This window comes from Telmatherina bonti (genome assembly GCF_933228915.1).
Source record: "Telmatherina bonti genome assembly, chromosome: 2".
Classification (NCBI taxonomy): domain Eukaryota; kingdom Metazoa; phylum Chordata; class Actinopteri; order Atheriniformes; family Telmatherinidae; genus Telmatherina; species Telmatherina bonti.
Window position 1 is genome coordinate 29,280,593 of NC_136620.1, and position 18,599 is coordinate 29,299,191.

Here is an 18,599-nt window from a genome sequence, read left to right on the forward strand (position 1 = left end):
GTGAGGTTCTTTCTGACTTCTTTTTAGAGCTGTGTTATCAATGTAATCATCACCAGCAGGTTAATCACCCTTCCAAAGACATTTTGTAGGTTAAGCTACATAGAAGTAGCACAGAGTCTCTGCCAGCACACCTTATTTGTCCAAGTGAACAAACCATGTGTACCATAAGTCTGCTGGAATCCAGTGATCCCACAGAACTGATCCCATCATACCAACTGGGACTCCTGTTACATGAGATGCTTCAGACCTAATTGTAACGGGTGACTGGAGGGCGAGTTATCTCACTCTCTACCGATGACAAAGCTACAAAGGTATCAGCTCATATATCAGTAAGACATGGCTGAAATATTTACATGCACCAGTCTGCTACATCAGGCCAGACACAGACAAGTGACCCAAGCGTGTACTAAATGTTTTTCTTATCTCCTCCTATGCCAGTAACTCACAGGTTGTCACACCATAGTACTGAGATCTGCTAACACAGAAATAATATGTACTACATCATTACTGTCAATACAGTGAAGACTCACTGCTGCCCAACATACAGGCTGGTAGTGGGAAGTTCAAGTCTTTCATTCCAGTTAAACTGGGAGCGATTTAAAATACTTTTCATTATTATTATTATTAAAAGCCATCACCTCATTGTAAAGATCATACTAATCTAATCTAGAGAGTGATATCAAACTTTATCCAGTCCATCACATCCCTATTAACAAAGTCAAGGGTTTAATAAATGGGCCTGTCTCAGTCCCTTTTTTTTATTTATATACCCGAAAAAGGTGAAGATTTCATCACAAAATTCAGTTTTAGATGTTTACGTGTATTAATATAAACCCAGACATGATGTTATGTGACACCATGTACCACAAATTACAGCATATCTGTATACAGACTATTAAACTGTGAATAAGTCATACTGGAAGCAGTTTTGCAAACAGAGAACCCCTCCTTTTTTTTTTTTTTGTTTATTTATTTTTATCTTATTTAGTTGCTGTCTTTTTTGCATATTTTGCTACTTATGTTTTACACTTGATAACCGTGTACTTGAAAATGCTCAACATTGGTTATAAAAAAGTAAACTGTGTATGACCAAATAACTATAGTACCAAAATGAACGACAGTTTAGGAACATCAGTACTATGGCTACGTAAAACAATGTTACAAAGCATAACCATAGTAATTATATAATAATAGAATAATCCAGCAATGAACTGTGACCAAAGACAACATCCAGAAGGGCAGCATGTAAAAACTTGAAATTTGGTAAAAAGAAACAAAGGACTTCTTGCTGAAGTTTTCCACCTACATAGCATACCTGGGGGAAAAAAGTATCGTTATAATGTTAACCTCTAAATGATTAACAGCCGATGTGTGTGCAGATATCATTTTCTTTCTCACAGTCTTGTCAGTGTGTTGGTTTCCACTTGCTTATTGATATTGCAGATAAGTCAACACATGAAACATAAACAAGTCTTATTACAGACCTTTCCTGTGTGCTCTGTGTATGCTACTCAGTAGGAAAAATGGGTTGCCAATTCAGACTGACCCACTTGTTGACTCGACTCCTTTTTTTTACCATTTGTGTGAACTGGTCTACGTCGTGCAGCTGCCAGCATGTATTTAGTTCAGTGCAAATTATCCTTCCAACCTCTTTCAGCCCACTGAGCTCAAACAGCATTATTGGCAGAATAAACAGTAGCTAGGAGGAAAAAAAGGCAACAGAGATTATGCTCAACCAGAGTTCCTTGAAGTTCTGAGAGTTGTGGGTAAACATGCTTTAACAGGGACACTCACTTTGGGTGTCATGTTGTTAAAGTGACATCTATGCAACTAGCTGATAAAAGGAAGTTGTACACATTCTTGTGTATGTGCAAACACACAATGAGTTCCTACCAAGCACAATGTGGTTGTAATTTTTATGTCAGTTAAACAGGGCTGAGTTGCATATTCATAATCACATCTGGTGGTGTTCATGTGTTAACTGTGACAGTGGGATCATAATTAGTATGAAACAAGAAAGAAAGATGGCTAAATTAGAAAGAAAAATGTACTGTTGTATTATTTGTGACAAATTCACTGTTTTCATTTATTTATTAAACAAATTCTCAATTTTACATTTCATACAAGTTTACAGAAAAAATATCTGTGTTTATAACATTGAATGCTCCGTAATGAAAGTAGAAGAGAACTTGAAGCTATCTGTCTGAACTACGACGAGTCTATTTACAACTTAAATACATCACAGTATATCAAGCTCTAACCACTGCTTTAAAACGTCAGCTGAAAGTTGACTTTCAAATGAGTATTTTTCAAAATGTACACACTTTCTGTATGTACACATAAGAGGAAAACTGGTTATTGCATAAATGTAATTGATAGTTAATAAAGTCTTATATTTCCTACAATAAACAGGCAGCTTTTAAAAGTCTACAGTCATCAGGTAATAAGGAATAGGATGACAGTAAATACTGTTTGCACAGCCATTGCTGTTTGTTAAGCAGAACAAAATGTAAACATAAGTTCATCTTGCATCTTGCCACCCTACACTGGTACACTTTTTAAATAGTCAGTATTTTATTACTTTAAACAATAATGAGTGTAAGCTGGCAGAATAAGAAACTGACTCTGTGTCAGCACTTGAGTAGCAAACAGCAGCTGAAGAACTTTTAAGACTGCAGTTGTGAGAGGAAGCTGTCCACATTCTTGTGCATGAGTGAACATAACAAAACAAATTCCTGTCAACAACAAGCTGGGTATATCTTCTTGCGTCAGAAAACTGAGGCAGAATTCAGAAGTGACAGAAGGCTATCTAACATACATCAGATAGCCCACGCTGACTTTATGGGGGGAAAACGACAGCACCAAACAAAACAGAGAAGTATAGTTGCATGAGCTATTAATGCTACCGTTACAGCTGTCACAAAATTATATACAGTTAGCTGGTATTTAAAGTAAACCGCTAGCTGCGAAATGTGACTTTAATTAGTGCAGAGTCACTGCTAAAACCCGGAACATAGTCAACCACCAGTTTAACATTTTTCTCAGGAAGTGCTGCTTCGCTTTCTGGTCCTGGGTCTCCTCTTCATAATTTCCTCCTCTTGGTCACTTTCACAGTCCCTCTAAAACAGATATAAAACAAAACATATAAGTCTGTAGCTAGAAACAGCTTACAAAATGACAGGAAATGTCCAAAAATGAATGCATACTCTGACAAATTCTAGCATACTGCAGCAAACTCAGATACTTTACTATATCCATACTCCAGAGCTCAGCATCTGTTATAATTACCCAAGGTAGTCTTAACGGAATTATATGATGTCCACATCTAAAAACACTGTGCAGGAACTTTTACAGAAAAAAATGGGTATATGCTTATACACTCAAGATGCTTTGTACAGCTAGACAAAATGTACAATAAATGTCTAGTCACAGCCTGCCATGGGTCTTGGGATGAATTTTAAAACAGAAGGAATCAGTTATGTCGAGCTAAATCTAGTCCAGCTGCACCTCTAACTGGCTGGATTTCCTCATCCTGTGACTTTCAGGGTCTTGACAGGAGATTAGATCACTTTAGAGAACAGGACGTTGTTATTATAAATTACTGTTTTTTTTTTCCTTGTTGTTTTTTTTTTGCTGTTTTTTTTTTTACTTAATTATATCAATTAACAACGGATTAGTAAATTTTAGTTCTGAATAAATGTATTAATCTTTCAGTGGAGGCGAATTGAATCTTTCTTGTCAGTCCTTATGTAAATATTAATTCACTTGCTCTTAGCTGTATAGCTACCATGCTGAACTTAAGACAGTTTCTTAACTATTAAAATCCAGAAAGTAATTTCCAAAATGGTTATGACTGCTGAACGGGTGATACTAGTATTTTGGCAATGTGTTCCTACCCCATCTTGTTCAGGCAGCTTCTGGCTCTTTTTCATTATCCTTGTTAAGTGGTTGCATAGAGCCACAATTCTGAATGACAGCTGTAGAAGACACACACACACACACACACACACACACACACACACACACACAAACAAAAAGATAATCTATCAGAAAACCATCAAAGTGGGACATAAGCACACATTAAATATATATATAAACCTGCTTCTTACCTTCCACCGACGTCTGGCATACTGTCTCCTAAAGTTCTCCAAGTTGACCACTGATAGCCTCTTCACCATGGCCTGTCTGGGATTTAGAGGCTGTAGACACAATGAGAGATGACATGGTAGAGGAAATACCTTTCAGGTCAATGTCACATGTTCACTTGTGTGAAACGTATTATTACAATGTACTGGTCTAATTTTGATGGTGCAAATAAAATTCATATGACAGATACAACTAAAAGCACACTAAAAAGACAAATAACAGGTTTTTAAAAAGTAGAAATGTAATAACATTTATTTAAAAGGGTGATAATGGTGAGTGCACATGAAAGCTGTTGCAGGAACAATGTGACACACTGCTACAAAACAAAGACTAATAAGGAACTAAGATGTTTTTTGTGCACATAAGATTTAATCATGAGTGCGGTTGTACCATCAGCTCTTTTAATATCTTCAGTAAAGAGTTTAAACAAATAAATAAATTCAACCTTTAAAAAAAAAAAAAAAAAAAAAAGTGCATGCAGGAATCTATTAAGAAAAAAACATTTTTTAGTACATGTCTGCCATGTAGCTTTTCAAATGGCTCACCAACAATAAATACTGACAAAAACAAAAACAACAATAAAATACACAGAAAACAATCAAGAAAAATTGGAAAATAACCTAAATAAGCCATTAACTAGTGGAATGAACTAAATACATAACAAAATAAAATCACAAAACATAAATTTACTAATACTTTGAAATAAGAAAAAAGAAATAAGAAGTAAAAAGAAAAGTGCTCCAGGGTGTCTTCTGATAATGGCTCAGTAGTATTATCCTTCATTACTGAGATTTGTCCTCACCAGTATTGTTGAAATAAAAAGTTAACTTCTCTAAGTCAAACCAGATGGTAATAATGAATAAATCATCTTCATATAAATAAAAAATTCTGACATTAAGTCACACTCAAATTAATTTGATAAGAAATGTGAACCATAAACTAAACAAATAAGCCTGGCTTAGCATAGCTTAGTTTATCTTAGCTACAAACTTACCAAGAAAATAACAACTACTTTGAACTACTACAAGGACCACGAGAAGATGCTATATGAAAGCTATAGTATAGCGGTCTAGCTACATTATCATTACTATTATTGTTTTATTATTACTATCACTCTTATTGTTCACCTTCAGATAGATTAAGCTAACTTCCTTCAGTTGTTTTGCTATGCTAAGCCAACTGTTTGTTGTCTAGTTCTTGATAGTGTCTCCTCTGTTAACAAAAAAGTAAATTAGCATTTTTCATTAACTTCCTAAGTGTATAATCATTTACTAAACATAATTTTTTCAAACGGTAAAATATTTTTGTTGTTTACACAGAAAACAAGACTAGACAGCCATACATTCAAAAGTTGTGTATCAACAAAGAAATCACCAAGCAATATTTAAATAAAAGTTATGCCTGTAAAAAAAAAAAAAAAAAAAAAAAGACAGAAGACAAAGACAAAAGTTATGCCTTTAAAAAAAAAAAGACAAATTGCAATTATTAATTTAAACGAAAATGTGCTTGTCTTTATTACTCTATGAGAGGCTGTTTGCCTTCGGGGCAGAGTTCAGCTCCGCAGGACTGATGCGACACTTGATTCAGAGTTTGCTTAATGTGTTCACTTAGACTGCTGTTTTGGGTGCTGCCGTTAGCTCCTTCAAAATGCAGAGATCTTATCATTTCCTGCAGCCACTGCAGCTCAGAGATCAGCTCCTGCCTCAGAGCATCCAACTGAATCTGCCTTTGGTTGTACTTTCCACTGATGCTCTCCAGACTGGCATCTATAGCATTAGTGTCCTCCTGCAGAAGCCTCCGTGTGGCCTCTATTTTACGAAACTCATAGTAGGCCTGAGAAAGCTGCTTCCTTGCAGTTTCACTCTGCTCCTTATACCAGACTTCCTTTTCATTGTAGATAGAAATTAGTGCTTCTATGTCACATTGCAGGGTGTGGTGTGTGCCTGCCACCTCTGACAGCTCTGCTTCCATCAAACTGATGTCTTCCACCACATGGGCAAACCGCTCAAAGTTAGCATATGTGTTGTTCTGGGGCATGGTAGAGTGCGACTGCAGAGTGTACTCCTTCAAGCGTTTTGTTTTCATCTCCTCCATTTTCTTCTCAGCCTTAGATGTAACAGCATCCTTGTCCATGTGGCCAAAGGACTTCAGACAGAAGGGTGGAGGGGGACACTGAGTGAGAGGCTGTCTCATTGTTGCATCTTGAAAACACATACAGCTGTGAAAATCCCAGCATATGAGCCACTGTCAGGATTAGTGCATGACCCTATAGCTGGCGAGGGCACCAAAAACATAAACATTCTTGATGAGTGTGTAATGTTTCCTGGCTTCATGCTTGGATCCAAACAGGATGAAGACTCCACAGCAAAACACCTTTCACATGCATTGCAGCAGCCACTGTGAGAGGTAGACTTCCTCAACATCACACACAGTTAAATTTCTATGCCATTAAGAATGTTATTGGTGAGGTCTTGCTTTAGAACATTCACATTTAGACAAAGACTTTTTCACAAAGTCCTGGGGTGTGTAAGATGGATTGGTTTTAAATTGTGAAGGATGGAATAAATATTCCCTGAGGGAGTGCTGACCAAAAACATACACAGCTAGTAGGCGTGAACTCTGGGATTTTAAGACTAAGGTCGAATTTCTTTGGACATTTGAAGATGGATTTTCTTCTCTAATGAGAAACATGTCACATATATGTTCCAATAATATTAACCAACATTATTTTCTTTTGCCTTTAACGGGACACGAAGACAATAACACAAAGCATGCTCCAATTTAGCATACATTCAGTGCATACCTCAATCCATGGGTGATTCAGGGCATCTTGTATAGTCATTCGTTTCCTGAAACAATGAAAGAATGCAGCTGTGTAAATAAACCCCAAAACTCCATTAGGGACAAAGCACATTGATCTGTCACACATAATAATGTGAATCTCAAAGGAAACCAGTCAGATCTCGCATTCACAGGAATATTAAGTTTCTTAGAGGTGCTTTTAAATGGAAACACATGTTGGGAAGCAAAAGGTCACATGGTGCAAACAAATATAAGGTTTACTTTGTCTTAATAATTAGTTTATGGTTATGAAGTTTGTTTTTTTAATATATTTTCTTTAGTGAATTATCAATAACAATAAATCCAAATGTTTGATCAAGACTGACCCAAGCTCAGCTTTGTTTGTTTGATTGGACAGATTGGTTTCAGAAAAACAAATTCTGCGTGAGGTACTAAATTATTAGTCCACCCTTCCACTTTTTACTCTTTTTCATTCTTTTACCTCGTGTCCTTTTCCAGCAGCTGCCTGATGAAACTTTTGGCTAACTCGCTGGTATTGCTGAAGAACTCTTCATCAAACTCATAGTTCATCGCTGAGATATTTCCCAGCGTTTCCTGCTTTGTGTCACCAAGAAAAGGAGACGCGCCGCTCAAACTGAAACAACACCACAAACATTCACACGTTAAACAAGAAACTCTCATAGTTTTCTGCTTTGATGCATGAAAATACCAAGTCATATTAATAAATCATAGCAACTTACAGTATATATGTGATGACTCCAATACTCCTGTGAAAGACAGGCATAAGATTAATGCGAAGTTAAGAATTTAGATCTGTTGTATAGAAATCAGCAGTAAGAGGAAAGGCTCTTACCACATGTCTGCTTCCAACCCTAGAGGCTCATAGTTGACTATCTCTGGGGCTGGAAAGAGTCAGTACACACTCAATGAACATCATTAAACATTAAAATTCTAATTACATACATAAAATAATAACTCTAAGAGAAAACAGAGAAAGCCTACCAACAAATTCAGGCGTCCCAAAAATGTTTTTGAAATCCGCCCCAGCTTCTATTTTGTGGGCCAGTCCAAAGTCTATGAGTTTAATGCGGGGTAGAGGAACATTCCTGTCCAGCAGCATTATATTTTCAGGCTGCCGAGTAAAAAAACAGAAGCAAGCAGAAAACATTTGTAAGCTAATTTCTACTACTAAGATTAAATAATACACGAACAACTGGTCAAATCAAGTTACCTGAAAAATGCTGCCATTTGTGTATGCATTAAAGACAAACAGGTATCATGTTAAGTAACAACATTCAGTGAAAAGTAAGACATTCATGACTGTATGCTACGAGTATGGCGCTTCTGAAAGCTTCCAGATCAGCACAAAGCCTGCTGTTTAATCTTCTGTTTTGTTTTGGTATATCCACATAAATCAAGTGGTTGACTAAAGTTCTCAATAGACAATGCTGATCCAGATCCTTTTGAATTATTGAAATGATCACATGCAACTTTCATCTCTGGATTTAAAGTCGAACCATTTGTCCACTGACCTTCTGATTTCAGAAAATATTAAGCATTTATTAGTGCACAGATCTGTCCTTTATGAACTGAAGGACAATCCCACAAGCGGGTCTAAACTGAGCCCTTCACTCACTGTTCTTTTTCATTAATTACTAAACAAAGCTCATACAGAGTGAAGAAGAGAAAAACAGGGCAGCCGCTTTCAGCAGCACGAGAGAAAATGCTCTCTGAAAGAGAAGAGATAACCTTGTGGTGTCGGTATTCGAGTCTGGATTTTTGCCACAATAACAAAAATATTTAACAGGAAGGATGTGTGAATCAGAAATGTGAAAGTCTACCTCCACAAATGTCAGACATCTGCTGCATATGTTTCTAATCAAGTTTGTTTCTTTTTACCTCACTTGCACCTGCTAGATCCAATAAAAGCAAAAGATTTAAACTAAAGGTAGATGCCATTTCACATGTTAAGATGGAGCGTGTTGTACCTTCAGATCAAAATGTACAATCCTCTTGGAGTGAAGATATTGGACCCCATCTAGGATCTGTTTGATAAACTGAGTGGCTTCTTCCTCACTTAGCGACTCTTTCTGAGCCAAAAAGTCAAACAGCTCGCCTCCGGAGACCCTGCAAACACACACACACACACACACACACAGTCAGTTGCTTTGACCTCAGATAATCTGGAGCAAAGCCTCTCGATGCCTTTATCTAAAGTGTATACCCAGGAGCTATAGAGGCACAAGCCACAAATACCTTAGATATGTTTGTTTTGGTGACAACTTGGGTCTGTTTTGAATCAGGACAAAGAGACTCATACAAAAAGTAGTATGAAGTCCTTTAAACCAGCAGCAGAGGTACAATGTCATTTTGCACAAACAGAAAGCAGTTTTGGTGATCGGTCATCTCACAGTCAACAGTCAGTTTGGCTTGTCAGTCAGTTCACCATTGTGTTAATTAGACTGAGTTTTCATCTGTCTAATTGGGGCCTTCAATTTTCCCAAGCCCTGACAGGACCTACGTGGAGGCCCTCTGAGGCACAAGAATTATTTACTTTGTGAGAAACATTTAGTTGTATCTGACATGCAGGATTCATCCCAGCAAACACAGCTTGAACAAACAGTTCATTTGCGCAGACACAAGTTCATGGACATGAGCACCAGTGTTCAAGGTCAGTGGGTTTTGCATTTCAGTGAAACAGATTTAGATTTTAAATCAAAGCAAATGGAAAAACAACAAACATTGCGACAGTATGAAGCCTCTAACTATGTTTTTTCATTACATGAAACAGAAATAAATGGCTCCACTTGTGAAACTTGCTGAACCTGATCAATCTGTAGTTTGTTGGGAGTTTCGTGGTGTATTGCAGAAATCTCACTGCGACTCACAGTTCGAGGATAAGCACCACATCTGTGCGGTTCTCATACACGTCGTGCAGTGCGACAATATTGGGATGCTGGAGTTCCTGGAGGATGTTCACCTCCCTTTCGATCTCCTCTCTTCTCACACCCCGTCTGCTGGCCCGACTCTGCCTCTTTTTGATGAACTTGGCTGCGTATTCGGTGCCTGTGCTCTTCTCTTTACAACGTTTGACAACTGCAAACTGCCCACTGCAAACACAAGGGAGAAAAAAAACACTGACATGAATTATCAATGACACTAATAATCAGGTTTTAGAGCAATCTATATTTGAAAATTTTCACAGTTTCTTGTCTCTGTCATGTCGAGGGTATTGCAGCTACTTTTTGTAATAACAGGATATAGTCAGACAGACAGAGATCAGAGAGGAAACCATGTGTCAAGAATGGCTAAAATATTGTGGTATACTCCATCACTTCCTGTTTCCCGGCGAGACACAGAACAATCAGATAGGCTGATTGTGTGGACAGAGCCTCTGTCCTCCCACTCCATTTAACTTCCTGCCAATTTTCTAGCCATCCTAAAGTGTTCAGTCCCCTGAAAGAATCCCAGAAACTCTGAATATTTCACAACAGAGGTGCAGCTCTCAGACCAGCTATAACTGGGTCATTGTGTTCTTGTTTTGCTTATGGGTTCTTGCTGATGACATTTGATGGATGAGCTGAAATATTGACTGTTCTGTTTGTCTCAGTTAACCATCTTCCTTTTTTGAGTTCTTATAATTATCTTTTAATTGACAGTAAGTACCACTAAACAGTTTCTGACATCTGCACCCAGCTGTCAATAATATTGATATTTGCTATCAGAGTATCTCACTGAGCCTGTTTCCACTCCTGCTGCTGTGGGCTGACCTACCAGTTCCATCCATTCAGACTGGGAAAAAAAGCCTCGGGGGTAATTCATCTTTCATTATCAGGCTATGCAGGAAGATGAGAGGGGTTGTAAATGGATCGCATTAACACTATTGACAAAGTGCTCATGTCACTTAAAGTTTTTTTTCCACTCATTATATTTCAGATTTATCATCAAGCAGATTTACTTCTTTTTTCTTCTTCTTCTGGACATATGTTTATCAGAAATCCTCTCATGCTTCAGAAAAATTAGGGAAAATTGCAAAACATCTATTAAAAAAAAAAAAAGAAAATGTTGGACCTTTTGTGAAAGAGCTGACAATCCAGAACAAATTAGACAATTACTGGCAGGCATTTAATCCATTTTGGACATAATTGTCCACACAGAGATTCCAGTGTGGCTAACCAGCCTGTTTCTAGTGGGCTAAGAATAGTTGCACTCACTGGCTGTCTCCACATGCCACCTCTCTGCTGGTGTAGGAGAGAAGGAAAGAGCTTACTGGGAGGGAGGAGTGAAGAGCTATGAGTAACTGTTGCTGCAAAACTTACACTTGTACTTTCAATGAGGACTGAACACAAATATCATAGCAGAGTATCACAATACAAATGAATACAAAGTGATAGCCATTCAGGTTTTATGCAACCAATGACTGTTAAAGTCTTTATTAATCACATTAGTTTGGGAGCGTAGAGCCAGTTTTGTTTCTTTTAGAAACACACCCTGTCTGCTTACTCAGTTCTGCAACAACATCAACGCATCCCAACCGAACCTCCTTAAGTACTTCCTGTGAAAATGGAAGAGGACCTTTTTCACTTCTGATATTAAACACCTCAGGACGTGAATTAAAAACTCTAGTATCGATGTAACAGTATGTGGCATTATAGACCACATGATTGTTAATTGAATAAAAGCTGAGCAGAAATGCAGAAGTAGTATGTGAGAAAAACGTCCTTAACGTTTTCCGTTATATTATTAAAAGTGAGCTGTACACACATTTGGTCTGTTTACTGGTAAGGAGCATTCAGATCTGTGTGTGCTCACACAGTGCCAAGGAGGAAATACATTAGCTATGATCTTAGAGAATCAGCTGTTGCTGTCCATCAATTTAGAAAACATTATAAAGCCAGTGATTCAGTGAAAGGGATTATTCATAAACAAAAACTATTTAAGACAGTTGCTGGGTTTTCCCAGGAGTGGATGTTCCAGCAAGTTCAGGTCAAGGTTAGTTTCTTTACATATTGCATGATCTATCAGAAAAAAGAGAATATTTTAAGAGTTACATCTCAGACCCTACAGGTCTCATTTCACATGTTCCATATTAAAGTGGAACTATTATGTGCATTTCAGGCTAATTTATTTTTATTTCTGAGACCAGAAGAGCTGGGATTGATCGAGTTATTGTCACAAATCGCTTTATTTACTTCAGACCGACCCTCTCCATAGGCTGTCAGATCAGCCTGTGGGCAAAACGAGTGGATTGAGACTCTTCCGCATTAAGCCCCGCCTCCCGACACTGCACTACATCGGGAGCGCGCACCGCACCTGCTTTCACCGTCATTGTAACGTCTCATAAACAGAAGGATTAGGCTAATATGAACTCAATAAAAAAAAAACAAAATACCATGTCAACACATAGCAAACAGCCCTACATGTTGGAACCTGAATCAGACCCTGAAAACGAAGTGGAAAACAGAAACCCACAGCAACGAATGCAGCAGGATGTCTCTCTTTGGTAAACTCACCAGCCATCGTTGGAAATAACTTTATCCCACGTTTTCCACCCACCTGATGTATTTGTACATGCCCTTGTTAACCAGTAGAAGGTAACCAATCACCGAACCTTATCCCCCGGGACGTCTCAAGGATTTCCAAGTAGAAAAAACTCTCTGAAACGACGCGTTTTTCGTCGCCATGGAAACCGAACGGAGAGCGTGATGGAACTCAGACTCAAACTCAAACATGCGTTTAGGTGATAAAAAACAGTGCCGTTCACATGTCTGATGAGGATTCAACACTGTAACACTGTAGAAAGCTCAGAAAACTCCAAATACCATAATAGCACCCCTTTAAAGTTATGGCAGAACAATTAGAAAGAGACTGACAAAGAATGTTGTTTTACAAAGTTGGTAAAAGAGAAATTCTCTCTTTCTGAACATGGCAGCACTGCTGAGGTTTGTAAAATTGCATCTGAATAAAGTAAATAACTCTGGACAGATGGGACCAAAGTGGGGATGTTTGGCCACATCTGGTGAGAACCAAACACAGTATATCAGCCCAAATGCTTCATACTAGCTGTCAAGCGCAGTGGTGGAGGGCAGATGATTCAGACTTGCTGTCACCAAATCAGTCATAAACTGCTTTGCATGATAAAGTTTTCTGAAGTTAAATGTGAAGTATGTGTCTGACAGTAGACCAAAATCTCTTCACAGAAGATGTGAAAGACTGATAATGTCACAAAGAAGACAATTTGTTTTGGATTCTCAAGGTGGTTCTAGCGGCGTATGAATCACAAGATTAATTTTTTCCACTGATCAATATGTCATGTGTTATCACTCATGTGAGGTTATATTTACCTAAAAACACTTGATAAGAACCAAGGGGATTTTTTTATGCTTTAATATGCAAAATTGTCAAATTGAAAGAAAATCCATCCATCTTCTTAACTGCGAAGTGATTTCAAGATCGTGGGAAGCAATCTTGGGCAAGATGCAGGGTACACTCTGGACAGGTAGCCAGTTGATCACAGGGCCACACGAAGAGACAAACAACCACTCACACTCACTCCTAGGGACAATTTAGAGTAACCAGTTACCCTAACATGCACGTCTTTGGACAGTGGGAGGAAGTCGGAGTACCAAGCAAGAACCCACGCATACACAGAGAAAACACGCAAAACTCCACACATTCGAGCATCACTTGAAAGAAAATGTGCTTTTTTCCACATGACTTCCAAGTACAAAACAACCAAGAATAAATTGTTAAATTAATTCTATTTGATGCATAAATGCACATTTTTACAAGCTGCCATAGTGGACGGTTGAAATTTGCATTAATGCAACAAGTGCAAGCATCATTGCAAACTGTTACAGCAAAATACTTCCTGAAGGCAACATGTATAAGGACATAATTGATTACGTATTTATTGATTTATGTGTGTTAGATTTGTAGTTTCCTTTCTTCCTGCCAAGGAGACTACAGATGGAAATTAGCAAGAATGCTATAATCTGATGAAGGGCCTTTTTTACCCTGTATATATTTTTTGTACATGGCGTCTGACAAATAAACCACATAAATACATTAAATAAATTAAAAAGGCCGACATTTGTTTCATCTGTGTCTCCAGCACAAAGGGAATGCATTTTTTAAAAAAAACACGGATTGCAACTGCAAAGATTCAGGAAAGGTGTCTACTCAAACTTAAGGCCTCAGGTAGTTATTGAAATGACTGAATCCATGTGTGAACATGTCCTAGAAGAGACTCCAGGAGAGAATAGAAAGCGCATTGAGCAAGTTGAAGTAGTGTCTCATAAAGAGTCACATACACATACTTCAAAATGAAAAAATAAAAGACTGCGTGGGTGGGGAGATGAACCAGCATGGAATCTAAAATGCAGCCTCTGAGGTCTGCCTGACTCTGTGAGAGATGACTATGATAATGTGTGAACTATGGAGGAGAGCATGCCACTTGGTGAATCAGTGAAATGTAATGTAATTCCAAAGGGAGAAACTGTTTCGTGGCAGGAGCAGCCTTGGCTCTTTTGCTCAGACATATTTAACAGAGTAACAGACTGGTAGGAAGGTTGTTGCCTGAATGCAAGACAGCATCGAAGGCAAGTGTCAGGCTTTAGCACAGTGTTATAACATTGTGTCGAGTAACAGAGGAGAGAGTGATGCTGGGTGTGGTATTCCACAACGGGCCAGGCGTGCCGTCTGTCTTAGCTCCTAAGCCAGCCGGTGAGGCTGAAAGTACCATCTCTCTGCAGAGTTTCCATTTCCAACAGCTGAAGGTCATTATCCACGGCCAAGGTTGGAAGAATGCTTGGACAAGTGGCGCCAACCCAATATTTTAAACACATTTCTCAGCTGAGCAATCGCTGCGGCAGCGTGACAAAGACAGCCAGATTCATAATTGAGCGAAGCCAAACATCTCCATATTCTGCACTGTGATGCAGGGTGGGAAAGACAACTCAGACATCTGAGATGTGACTCATCATTGTAACATATACAACATTTGTTGTGTTTAAAACCATAAAAACACACAGCTTGTCCACCATTTTATCTGAAGCAGTGCTGTGTGCTGACAGTAATGGGACAGCCTCTGTCAAACAGGAACTTTAGGAATGCCCAAAAGGTCGACATGTATATCCCTTCAAAAGGGTTTTTACTTCATCAACAGCAGGAACGTCTGTATCCCAGAGCTGAATCTGCTTGTTTTCCTCCTGTTTCTTATTTGTACATACTTACTGTCTGAGCTAAAGATACACTGTGAACAGTAAATCCCTTTAAAGAAATTCTAGGACTTTACTACTGTGTTCATCAGAAACACCTGTCTGCCCGCTGATCGTCGGCTCTTTTCACTTCAACACATCCACTGTTACAATACCGCTGCCTTAAAAAGTGTGACATCTGTATGTGTACCTTTTCTCACTTCTGCAAACTCAAACCAGTTTTTCTAACTGGTTTCCTTCTGCATGACTGTCTTGTAACTTTAGAAATTAGCACCACAGCACAGAAGTGTCTGTGTGGGGAAGCACTCTGCATATCAGCTGTAATGAAATGTGACCTTTTGCATGTTCCTGCATTCTGCAGAGACGTCACAGTATTTCAATTAAACATGTTTGAACTTGCTGATATGTAGCCAAAACCACAAGTGTCCCTAAATAAAGAGCTGTTGGTATGACTTTTTTTTTTTTTTTTAAAGTGTTCTTATCCTGGCAAACAATGCCCTGAGCAGGAGGCAAGGCCAGGCAAGGCAAGTTTATTTGTACAGCACATTTATTATGTAAGACAATTCGAGGTGTTTTATATGAAACAGAAGCATGACAGTTGGGTGCGGGAGAAACATTAAAATGTACATAAAATATAACAAGTGAACATATATTAAGAAATAAAAAAAAATTTAAAAAAATCAAATTAATCTAAATTAAAACTATTAAAAGCAAGCTACAAGCTTAATAGATAGGCTTTAAAAGTCTTGGCAGATTTCACACATAAGCACATAAGAAAAGAAATGTTTTTAAGATGGATATAAAAGTGTCTAAATATGGTCAAAGTTTAACCTTCATTGGCAGATTATTCCAATTGTTTGCAATAAAAAAGGCTAAATACTCCATGTTGGGTCTGGTGCTGTAAGCCATGGCGGGTCACTGAAAAGTTTAATGAGGTAGAAAATTTTATAAATTGTTGGCCGTTACTATTGCTGTCACCAGATCTCAGCCCATGTGAACACCTTTTGGAAATTTCTGGGTTGCTTAATAATTGCGCTTTTTGCCGTCATGACAAAACCACCAAGTGCGTCGAACCTCCAGAACCCTTCCAGCTGTCAGGGGGTGGACCAAAACACACTTTACTTTGTGATGATTTTCCTTCATTTGGTCTGAAGTCTTATTTTCAGTCTGGAAGTAACCGCAAATAAAACAGACTTACTTGGCCATATCAAATGCAATGCTCACACAACATTCAAACTCATTTAACTGATGTGAAACCCACCAGGGAGTTGCCACAGTGCAATTATTACATTCACAATTACATAAATTCAGATTTCAAAACTCAAGTCTTTAATTTCTATTCAGGCATGCAAAGTATGACACTTCCCATTGCATGTCACTGGTTTTGCGACGATTATATTATTTCATCACGCTGTTTCAGACGCATTGTTCTCTTGTGCTTTAAACAGACACGGACAAGAAAAGTCTGCACACAAGTCCTGTTTCTTGTTCTCGCCTTGACGTTGGCTTGCGTAACAACGCACCCATCTCATGCAAAGACGAGTGGCAGCTGTGGGCTCAGGCTGTGACACTTCCTTCTGTGCGTCAAAATGTCATCACATGCATGGCAAGAGAGGTACAGTTGTCAGTAAATGTCTCAAATCTCAAGCCGAGGCTAACTCTACAGACAGGCTTACCCTTAACTATGCGTCATTAGTGGAAAGAACCGCTGCGTACATCATGGCGGGGCACTGTGACATTAAAACTTGTCAGCAGAAGGGTAGAATGATGAATTGACATCCCCTAAGAAATGGCTCAACAGTTCCACAGAGCAGAGAACATCTTAAACACTCTACACATTCATTTTTGCCTCCCTTGATCAAATTTCCCCACCCTCTCAGAGGACAATTGAATAACATTTCCAGTGCAGTGTGAAGTGGAAGGGTCTGAACCGACAGCTGTGGGCGGAGTGAGGAGCATCCTCTGAGGTTGCCTACGATGCCGTCACAGCAAGATTGCGCAAGCAAAATCTATCGCTGTTGGAAAAAATACTGACATGCAGTTAATGCCTATTACATTACTGCATCTGTTTTTAAAAAGTGACAAAAACATCATTTGCAGCTTATTAGAAAAGCTTATCGATTTTCAAACAACTGTCAGTATATGCTAATAGTCATACTTTTACTTTACAGAGGCAATTTTGCATTTTATGGCTCAAATATGCAGAATCTCAGTGGATAAAAAAAAAAGTATTTTTTCTTTGTTTTTTTGAAAAAAAACTTTCTGGAGGACAGCGGCAGCTCAGTTGTTTTACATGCACACATACAAAGTTTAAAATAAATGCCACAGGTGTTCAAATTTCTTGGAAAACTATAGAAAAATCTTCATCTTCTAATGTGTAAATGCAACTGGAGCAGACGAATAGATAAACATGTTGGATGTTTTTCTTTTTCACCTCACTATCTGCTGCTGTAATTGCCAGTCATCCAGTGCAACATAGATGTAGCTTCCTCCATCCATATTGTTCTCTGCAAACTTCCGTAAATGTATTTCCCCAAGAGACATAGTTTCCTTAAAGTTTGCTCTGTGCAGACTTGATAAACAGCACTGAAGCTGGACAACAAAATCTCCAAGTAGTTAATTTAAGTAAAATTTTATCCCTAGACCATTTGTCCAGGGATGAAATTGTGTCTTTGTGCTTTGAAAGATAATGGTTACATCCTCCTGTAAACCCCAGATGCCTTAAATGCTGTGACACTCCCCAGTTCAAGCTTCAACAGGCCAGCTGCTCACATACCTTAATTTACAGCAGGACAGCTGCGTCAAGCAGCTTTCAGGAAGCTGACTCACAATCAAACACTCTGGATTAAATATCATCCTCTGAACTAGCTTCATTAAAATAGCTCTGATGACTTCTCACCTTCCCAGCTCCACTCCAAAGTCATAGAAATCGTCCACATTTTGTTGCTTGAATACAGCCATGCCTGGTGTCCTCATTGATGTAGCGGGCCCTTCGACATGCACCACTGAAGCCCACTGATCCGTCTCTCCAAGGGTTTGTCTTTGTCTGCTCCACAGGTCCAACCCTGCTGATGCAAACAAATGTTCCTGTTGGTTTGTGACTGAAGGTATGAAAAATTTTAGCACATGTTCCAGCTTGTTGGATGGCAAATCCATCACTGAACTGCACAGACTTTCACCTTGATTGAGAAACCCCAGCATTTCCCTTCTTACCAACGATCAGCTCATACAACTGTGTCAAGCTGGGCAGTAGAACAGAGTTCTTGTGATTATGGCAGGATTAGAGATAAAAAAGAAAAGAGCATTGCTGTGTATGTAGGGCAGGGCTCTTGTGAAACTGTTTTGCTCACAAAGAGACTCACAATGGCAGCAACACAGACGCTATCAATATTAGAACGTGACCTCTATTGCCACTATGAATTAGAATTCAAA

The 18,599-nt window shown here is 38.6% G+C and overlaps 1 protein-coding gene across 1 annotated transcript; it reads right to left on the reverse strand.

The window, feature by feature from the left end:
* Positions 1 to 3,006: 3,006 nt before the first annotated feature.
* Positions 3,007 to 18,143, reverse strand: dapk2b (death-associated protein kinase 2b; the record flags this gene model as incomplete). Its single annotated transcript, XM_079252418.1, has 11 exons — positions 3,007 to 3,119; positions 3,897 to 3,977; positions 4,110 to 4,199; positions 6,950 to 6,995; positions 7,430 to 7,582; positions 7,689 to 7,715; positions 7,802 to 7,850; positions 7,951 to 8,080; positions 8,937 to 9,075; positions 9,837 to 10,058; positions 18,067 to 18,143. The coding sequence occupies 11 exons, from the start codon at positions 18,141 to 18,143 to the stop codon at positions 3,042 to 3,044; spliced, it is 1,092 nt and encodes a 363-aa protein (XP_079108544.1). The 3' UTR covers positions 3,007 to 3,041.
* Between the last annotated feature and the right edge of the window lie 456 nt (positions 18,144 to 18,599).